This window comes from Bufo gargarizans, chromosome 2 (assembly GCF_014858855.1).
Source record: "Bufo gargarizans isolate SCDJY-AF-19 chromosome 2, ASM1485885v1, whole genome shotgun sequence".
Classification (NCBI taxonomy): domain Eukaryota; kingdom Metazoa; phylum Chordata; class Amphibia; order Anura; family Bufonidae; genus Bufo; species Bufo gargarizans.
Window position 1 is genome coordinate 105,478,448 of NC_058081.1, and position 10,150 is coordinate 105,488,597.

Genomic DNA, 10,150 nt, shown 5'->3' on the forward strand with positions numbered 1-10,150 from the left:
CATAAGTAGGGGTCTACGTGCATACCCCACATCTATAAGAGGCGCTTGTAAATTAACCCAGTCCCTCCATCACTACCTCTCCAGCAGCTACAATCCCTGGAGTTGGGGGGACGACTCTTCATAGGGCACGACAAGGCAGGCAGTGCCACTATTAATGAAATATAACCAGTGGTGACCTGGGGGCCCCCAACACAGTTAAGGTTAGGCTTCAGACAGTTAGACCTCCACTTGTACCTAACACGACAGCATATATATGGAAATATAGGTCTTTCCCACCCAGGTTGCACAGTAGGTAAAGAAATAGTTCTCGGGAATTTTCCTAGAATGCAACTTTGTAAAACTGCAGTTTTACAAAGTCGCATTCTAGGAAAATTCCCGAGAACTATTTCTTTACCTACTGTGCAACCTGGGTGGGAAAGACCTATATTTCCATATATTCCAACTGCGATTTTCAATGCTGTCTTCTGGCATTGTGTAAATTAATTTTACAATACGGTTTATTACAATGTTAGGAGTCATGCACACGGCTATGTCCGTATTTAGGTCCGCAAACCACAGGTCCACAGAATATGGATACCTTCGGTGTGCATTCTGTATTTTTTCCCCCTACCATCAACAGAAATGACTCTTTTCACCCGTAACACGGACCAGGATAGGACATGTTGTGCCATACGGATGTGTGCATGGCCCCATAGAAATGAATGGGTCAGAGTGCTCTCCACGAAAAATGCACACGGATGACAAATACAACTGTGTACACGGAGCCTAACCGGTAAAAGAAGTATAACGCAAATAGAACAGACATCTTAAACTAACGTGAATTAGTCTAGCTGGGCAAAGCAACTTCAGTGAAGCGACTTAACTGCGGTTCCAGCTTGCGCTTCACAGCTTTTCTATACACATAGCTGCACAACCTATTTCTTTTTACGGTTTCAGCTTCCATCAGAAATTTCTAGGAGCTGCCCAGGAGGTCACCTAATAAAATCTAGTACATAGAAAACAAAGTGATGCAGTAAAAACTTAAATTAAGACTCTCACCATGCCACAGTAAATATTCACAATGTCTGAGGGACGGCCACTAATTGGGACCTGATGCCGCGGATAACTTTCCTTCTTGTACAGACACTGTGTACAATCCATACACCGTCAGTGTAATAAAAGACACCAGCCTGCTAAAGTGCTCAGAGTTACAGGCTTGTGACCTGCAGACAGGGAGCGTCATGTGTAAAGACTGGCGCAGACAGAAAATGGGGCAGATCCCTGCAGAAACCACATTTATGAAAGGGGTCGTCTCAAAGACACCAAGCGTATATGCCCCATTTGGACGTAAGGGCATAAGAAAATCTCCAGTGGATTGTAGCTGCGGATGGTAAAGTATTCAGCATACCATCTCACCCAATGTAACACACAGAAGGAGGCCAAACAAACACAATAACACAGTACATCCATAATAAACATACAAGTATACAATACATCCAATTATACTCTACATACTAACACAAAGCACAGCTATAGAAGTCATATAAACAGCCATACACATACTGAACATACAAGCCCGCAGAACATCTAGTTACACAGTGCATTTCTCTTCTTGGCGGATTTTTTTTGCACTTTTGGTAGAGCCCAATCATTTGTGTGTGGCCCCAGGCGAGGAATGAGGGAACTTGGCGCCACAAAATGCCGTGTAATCTGCAGGCAGCGTGTAATACCGCAGGAGGAGCTGAGCAAGTCGATATATCGTTTTGTGCACAATGATTCAGAAAAACTTGCAATGTTATACATTTTAAATCTCTGCTCTTTCAAGACGGCCCACACAGCTATTATCAGTGATTGACAGCATTTTTTGCGTATTTATTTTGTGGTCCCCAAAACGCAGATTCGCATAATCCATGTTGCATCCATTTCTTTGCAGACCCGCTGACTGCAATGGATCCACTGGTCTGCATTTTGTGACCAAGTATAGGACATGTTCTATCATTTGCGGAATGGACATACGCATGCGAAAAGCACATGGATGATCTGCGCGCTTTCCACATCCATATGTCTGTTATGCAAAAAGACGGATGATGTTCCATACTAGGCCGCAAAATGCAGACCATGCGCCCATTGAAAACAATGGATCAGCAAAAGAAATAGATGCAATACGGAGGTCACATTGTCGTCATCCATATCTTGAGGATATGTATGTTGCGCACCGCATCTGGTCGTGTGCATGAGGCCTTAAAGAGGTTGTCTGGGCTTTTTAATATCAGATTGGCGGGGGTTCAGCACCCCCGCCGATCAGCTGTACAGGGAGATTGCGCATGCAAAGCGCACATGCCGTCTCCCTTCTCTCTTCCTGTCTGCTGCTGCTCTCCCATAGACATACAGCAGCGAGCAGGAAGAGAGAAGAGAGACAGCATGTGCGCACTGCATGCGCCATCTTCCCGTACAGCTGATTGGAGGGGGTGCCGGGTGCTGGACCCCCGTCGATCTGATATTGATGACCTATCCTGAAGATAGGTCATCAATATTAAAAGCCCAGACAACCTCTTTAAGGTCCATTTACACAGTCCAAGGAGTCAGGCAATTATCAGAAACAAACCAGTCGTTCCTGATAATTGCCTGATCATCAGCAGAGATTACACAGGGGCGGCTTGTCCCCATAGGGACTTATTGTTCCTGGGTAGCTGATCACTGTTTAGACAGCACGATCTGCAGCACAGAAACACTGATTTTGACACCTTTTACACAGGAAAATATTTGAAAATGGACATTTCCACAAACACTTATCCCCCAATAATCAGCCTGATTATGGGTCAGTGTAATAGGACCTTAAAGGACATCTGTCTGTCTGACCTGTTGCATGTGCAGTTGAAGGCACCTGTGTTGGTCCCATGTTTAAATGTATCTGCATTGCTGAGAAAAATGATAATTGAATATATGCAAATGAGCCTTTAGGAGCAACGGGGGCGTTGCCGTTACACCTAGAGACTGCTCTTTGTGCAACTGCTGCGCCTGCTCCACTGGACCAGGCAGAGAAAAGGTGATCAAACCTGGCCCTGTCAATCAAAGTGCAGAAGGCACGGCAGTTGCAGAGAGAGCAGAGTCTCTAGGTGTAATGGTAACGCCCCCGTTGCTCCTAAAGGCTCATTTGCATATATTAAAACATCATTTTTCTCAGCAATGCGGGCACACATGAACATGGGACCAACACAGATGCCTTCGGCTGCCAAGCGCACATGTAACAGGTCAGCCAGTGTCATAGGTACAAATCTGCTGACAGATGCCCTTTAATTATCTGTCACTGATAACACCTCCCCTGTGTACAACTGAACTCAGAAAGAGCAGATATCTAAATGTGTACATTGCACGTTTTACTGGATCTCTTCCCACAAAGTTAAATACCAGTCTGCTCAGCTCCTCCTGCTCTATAACATGTTGCCTGCAGATTCATCTCCATTCCATGGTGACAGGTCCAATTCATGTACCAGTATCAGAGCTCCTAAAATAATTCCTGTAACGAGAATAATATTTTGCTCACATTCAAATGCTGTAGTTGTAGCGTCAGGGAGGACCTGGCCAATCACATCCTAGAGAAGAAGGAGACAAGAAGAAGACAATGTTTCAGCAAAAATTAACAAAGAACCTTTATTTCCACCTTAGGCTTCAGGCACACGTCCATGTCCGTATTTTGATTCCATAACAGGGGCTCCGCAAAATACAGAAACCTTCCATGTGCAATCTGCCTTTTTATCTCTTCACAATGCAGGCAAGAATAGGAAATGTTCCGTAATTTGTGGAACGGGCACAAGATCTGCAAAAAAATGCATGGCCCCATAGAAATGAATGGGTCAGTGTGGCAGATAGCACGTGGATAAAAAAGGCCTGGGGCCTTGAAGAGGACCTGTCAGCGCTCCTTACATGTCTGCTTAGTAAATAACTGTGCTCCCCATGAAATAACTATTCTGGAGCCGCTTAGAATTCAGCATCGTAACGTTCCTCTGATATTCTTCCTGGAAATAGGATGTGTCCCAACAGACCTTACTGGACAATGTGAACGTATACATTTGACCAAGGGAACACTAAAACCCAGTTGTCAGTTTCTTTATACATTTCCAGGAATAATAAGAGAGGAACAGCACAATGTAGCATTATTATTATTTTATGGGGAATACAAGTTTTTACTAAAATTGATATATTGTGAGATCGGGAGAGTTGATCCTATTTAATAGGAATAAAAAAATCCTCTGCGACTACAGTCCCCAAGTTCTACTTCCCAGTCAACTACTTTTACACTTGCGGACAAGAATAGGCAGTTATATCAATGCCGTTCCGCACACAGATGCCATCCGTGTTTTGCGGACCCCAAAACATACAACGGTCGTGTGCATGAAGCCTTATGCTCAGTTATAATCAGTTTGTGTCAATTCTATCAGCGATCAGTTATTTTTGACAGGAGAAAAAAATTGCTTTTTACAAGACTTTTTCTCCCGTGAAAAATAACTGGTCTTTGATGGAACGGACACAACTGATGCTCAAAAAAAAGACAGATCAGTTATTTTAAGTGCAAAAATACAGGAGCCGGTTTTTTTTTTCTTCTGACGGATCAGAAAGATAAATGGTAATGTGAACTCAGCCTAAGGGCTCATGCAGACGGCTGTGTTTTGTGGTTCGCAAATCGCAGATCCACAAAACACGGATACTGGCGTGTGCACACTGCCATTTTTTTTTACTCCTGCAGAAATGTCCTATTCTTGTACGCAAAACGGACAAGAATAGGACATGTTCTATTTTTTTTGAGGGAGCCGTGGAACAGACTTACGGATGCGGACAACACACCGGTTTTTTTTTTCCTATAGAGATGTCTATGGGGGAAAAAAATGAAACAAACAAACCACCAATCGCTGCGATTTGGAAAAATACCAGGGAACGCTCATAAAAAGTCAGCACAAAACCTGCAGTGTTTTTAGGGCGTTACATAATTTCCCACTGGCCAACATGTAACCTATGGTCGTATTTGCTAAAAAACAAACTAAAAACATGGTTTGGGGAAAACAAAGACCCTATATGCACAACCCCCCTCACGCCAGGTGACATGTTCAGTGACGCATTACTACTCCATCTACAATCGGTGGTGCTGGGTTTTTGTTTTTTCCATTTTTCAGCAACGCTCCGAGATGTTCCTAGGATATTTTATACATTAGACTTTCTACCAAGATAAAAGCATCTCGAAGCCTGTATGTGTGAACAAGGCCCCATTAGGGGAGGGACTGATGAGAACGCAGAGGATCTTTGTACAGAGCGGTGGACTATGTTGTCGCCACCTAAGCAACACAGTGATCACCGTAGAAGGTAAGGTCAGCAGAGGGTCTGGGCGTCAGTGATAAGGGTATGTTCACAAACCTGGATTAAAGGGGTTGTGTCATCAAAGACATTGGTGGCATATCGCTAGGATATGCCACCAATGTCAGATAGTTGCCGTGCCCGCACCCATCTCTAGAACGGGGCCCCGCAAATCAAAGGAAAACAATTGAGAGCACACCATGCATGCACGCCCACCTCTGCATTCCCCTCTATGGGAGTTCCAGAAAGAGCCGAGCCAAACTCCCATAGAAAGGAATGGAGGGTGGCCGCGCTTGCGCAGTGGTCCCTTGTTCTAGAAATACGTGCGGGTGACGGGTCCAACACACCTATCTTAGATTTATGCCACCAATGTCTCAGATGCGCAGATTCTACAACAGGACTGACAGCAGACCCCCTAGGCTGCGCTGCGGAGGTGCCACAGGTCCACACAACCAGCCCTTCTTTCTAGAACATCCCCAGAATCTTCACCAATTCCTGAATGTACAGTACCGATGATTGCTCCATGTAAATGGGCAACAAAAGCGCTGATCCACATGATGGATCGTCCATAGCTCTCAGTACCTGCAGTAAATCTGCCAGTGTAAAGGGGCACGCTGCTGACACTACTGATATAGAGGGGCACTCTGCAGCAGGGACTCAGAGTTGACCCTATATAGATGTCACCCACCCTGCACCTCAACTACATCTGCCACTGCCATGGGGGGTTCTAAGGTGAGAACAGGGGCATAACAGATTGCCTCAAAGCAGTGTGTGACGTCACTGTGACGTCAGCAGGATCACACTTTCTTACCAGGATATCCCGAAACAGCAGCTGTGTGGTCGGCTGCACGGTCCAGTCCACGGCGCCGCCATCAGGAATACGGATGCGGATGACCAAGGCCTGGCTATCCATGTCCTGGGGGTGCTCGTAGCCAAGTAACAGCATCCCGGCCCGGGCCGGGTTACATCGTACAGGGGCTCAGGGGACAAAGTGTGACTGGCGGAACCAAATAGCTGTGAGCCGGAAGATTGGGGAAGAATAGGGCAACGGACATGTCGCCATATTTAGGAAGGGAAAAACGTCACGTGAACGTATGTGCTCCATATTTGTGAATGGCAAGGTGTAGCATAGAACACCGGTGCTGGGTGTCACTTGTTTAGTTATTTAGAACGGGGATCAGCAACCTCCCGCACTCCAGCAGCTGTGAAATTACAACTCCCAGCAGGCTCACTTACTTGACAGTTCTTGTAACTCTATAGAAGTAAAAAGGAGGATTGTGGGAGTTGTAGTTTCAGAACAGCTGGAGTGCAGGAGGTTGCTGATCCCTGGAGAACACATTTGGAGTTAATTGTGAGTTACAGATGGAAATACAGATTTGAGAATGCAAATGCATGAGAAGCATAACTTTTTATTTTTCCGTTGACAGCGCTGTGTGAGGGCTTGTTTTCTGTCAGACAAGCTGGTGTTTGTATTGGTACTATTTTGGTGAATATGTAGCATTTTGATCACAATATTTGCATTATTTTCATCTCTTTTTTTTTTACCATGTCACCTTTTTTTGCCTTTTTTTTTTTGTCCAACTATGGGACTTGACCATGTGATCGCTGACATAATACACTGCAATACTTCTGTATTGTAGTGTATTATACCTGTCAGTTTCACACTGACAGGCAGCCTATTAGACACAGCCTAAAAGGCTTCCGTACATACTATTGTTATGGCCTCGGTTGACCCAGAAGCTATTGTTATGCCCTTGGATGCCATTCCAGCCCCTTAATACCCTGTGACTGCATTGTGGGGCAGGCAAGGGACTGACAGAGGACACTCCGTCCCTCTGTCTACCCACTTAGGTGCCATGGTCACTATTGACAGAGGCATCTAAGGAGTTAGGCCTCATGCACATAACCGTATGTATTCTGCAAAACACGGATCTGCAAAAATAAAACGAAGAACGTCCGTGTGCATTCCGTATTTTGCGGAACAGCTGCTCCCTAGTAGAATAGTCCTATCATTGTCCGTAATGCGGACAATAATAGGACATGTTCTATTTTTTGGCGGAACAGACTTACAGAAACAGAATCCACAAGGAGTAACTTCTGTTTCTGTTGCAGATCCATTCAAATTAATGGTTCCGTATACGGTCCGCAAAAAAAACCTAAACGGACACGGAAAGAAAATACGTTTGTGTGCATGTGGGCTTAGGCCTCATGCACACAAACGTATTTTGTTTCCGTGTCTGTTCCATTTTTTTTGCAGATAGGATACGGACACATTTATTTCAGTGTGCTATCCGCATCTGTATGTCCGTTCTGTTGCCCCGCAAAAAAACATAGAACATGCCCTCCTATTCTTGTCCGTTTTGTGGACAAGGATAGGCATTGTTACAATGGATCCACAAAAAAAACGGATGCCATACAGTAATTTGCGGACTGAAAAACACATACACATGTAGCCTTAAACTGTAGGGATCTGCGTTGTCTCTTAGCACTTGTGGCAGGAACCTAGCTATGTGTATCAGCCACATTCCTGCTGATGATCTTGTGGCTATAGCGCCTCCTAGATCACATTGATGGATATATCTATCTATCAAACAGTGTTAGGGCTCATGCACACAACCGTTGCCTGGCCATGGCCGTATTGCGGCCCGCAAACAGCAGGTCCGCAATACACGGGCACCGGCCGTGTGCACCCTGCCTCACGGATGCGGACCCATTCACTTGATGGGGTCGTCAATCCAGAGGGATGCTGGCTGGTGCGGAACGGAGGCACAGATCGGAAGCACTACGGAGTGCTTCCGTGGGTTTTTCTGTCCGTGCCTCCGCGCCGCAAAAAAGTAATGCATGCACTACTTTTTTGCGGTGCGGACAGTCGGATGCGGATCGCGGACCTCATTCAAGTAAATGGGTCCGCGATCCACATGTGGCGGCCCCACTGTCGGTGCCCGTGCATTGTGGACCGTAATTTGCGGTCCGCAGCATGGGCCTGGCCTGCACACGATCATGCCATAGAACATTAAGGGATTAATATTGTTATAGCAAACCCCCTTCATAGAAATACATTTCTAGTGTACCTCAGTTCATAAAAAAATAAAAATAAAATCTGTCCGACACAATAACCCCTGACTGTATCCGTTACCTTCCATCATTTTCCGCCTGTCCATGCTGCTGCCTGGCTGAGGGGACAGGATCACACTGCCGACGTGTACTAACGCCAGTGACTGCCTGGACTCTGCACCTCTGAATGAGATGTCATTGGAGAGATGAGGGCAGACAGAAATTGACAAAGTATTGGGGTTGTACATAATAACGATCAGTGCCTGACTTATTTACTGGTGTAATACTAGTTAGCAACTGGGAATAGAGAGGTAACTTTACTGTTAGCAGAGCCTAACTTTTGTCACATACCTCTTCATATAACCAGCTGACATGGGACATGCACGCCTAGCAGCTGGATTTAATGCTGTTGGTCCCATCTCAAAATGTGGCCGCAATGTGAAGTTAGCTTTTTATAATGACTTATGATGCTGTGAGTTCCTGCATGGCTGCAAGTCTACTGTACTGAATATGCATACATAATGCCATGAGTACAGTGCAATAGACCTACGGTCTAGCAGGAACTCACAGCATCATAAGTCAGTATTGAGGTATTAAACGTTAATATTAATCAAGTGGACAGGAACATAGTCATTTTACACCTCTACCTACACCAGATATTGGGGAAGATTTATCAAGACTGGCGCTTCCTGCGCCTGTCTCGATATCCCCTGCCCTGCCGGAGTATGAGCCTTATGTATGACGAGGCGCACGCTTCTAGGCACATCCTTCTGCAGTCCGTGCACCTAACCAGAAATCTACGGAAGCTTAGTGCTGCCGTAGATTTCTGTCTTCACGCCAAGTTAAATTTGTCGCTGCGCCTAAACACGCCCCCTTCACTGGCCTTGCCACACACCCTTTTAGAAAATGGCGAGGACGGCGATAAATAGGACATGCGATAATGTTTTTTTAAATTCGCACCAGCGACTTTTCAACGCCACTTTTCAGGCGTAAAGGGAATGATAAATCTCCCCCATTGTTTTAGATTTATCAAAACTGGTGTAAAGGAAAACTGGCTTGGTTGCCCATAGCAATAGTTTCCAACTTTCATTTTCTAAAGGAGCTCTAAAACATGAAAGGTGGATTCTAATTGGTTGCTATGGACAACTAAACCAGTTTTCCTATATACCAGTTTTAATAAATCCACTTGACATTAAAGGGAACCAGTCATGTTGAACATGGAGTCCAATAGCCAGCAGCAGGTCATAGAGCAGACATATAGGGGGAGATTTATCAACACTGCTGACCAATCAGATTCCACCTTTCATATTTCAAAGGAACTCTGAGTAATGAAAGGTCGACTTCGATTGGTTGCAATGGGCAACTAAGCCAGTTTTCCTTTACACAAGTTTTGATAAATTTACCCCATAGCTTTGTTGGAAATGATTCAGTAAAATTTGTAATTTATTGATTGAAATTCCTGCTCCTTCTATGCTTAGGAGTCCAGAGAGCAATACTACTTAGGGTACTTTCACACTAGCGTTATTCTTTTCCGGCATAGAGTTCCGTCACAGGGGCTCTATACCGGAAAAGGACTGATCAGGTATATCCCCATGCATTCTGAATGGAGAGTAATCCGTTCAGTTTGCATCAGGGCGTCTTCAGTTCAGTCGTTTTGACTGATCAGGCAAAAGATAAAACCGCAGCATGCTACGGTTTTATCTCCGGCGAAAAAAACTGAAGACTTCCCTGAATGCTGGATCTGGCATTTTTCCCCATAGAAATGTATAAG

General features: G+C 45.1%; 1 protein-coding gene across 2 annotated transcripts in view; it reads right to left on the reverse strand.

The window, feature by feature from the left end:
* MAP2K5 (mitogen-activated protein kinase kinase 5) overlaps positions 1-6,338 on the reverse strand; it is a 167,012-nt gene extending 160,674 nt beyond the window's left edge. For both annotated transcript variants that reach the window (XR_006387787.1, XM_044279370.1), the window contains exons 1-2: positions 6,137-6,338; positions 3,524-3,572 (exon numbers count right to left, since the gene is read on the reverse strand). Coding sequence is in view for 1 of the 2 variants with exons in the window: in XM_044279370.1 (XP_044135305.1) it covers positions 3,524-3,572; positions 6,137-6,271 (184 nt within the window). In the remaining variant the exon portion in view is untranslated. The remainder of the gene's footprint in view (positions 1-3,523; positions 3,573-6,136) is intronic.
* Positions 6,339-10,150: the final 3,812 nt, after the last annotated feature.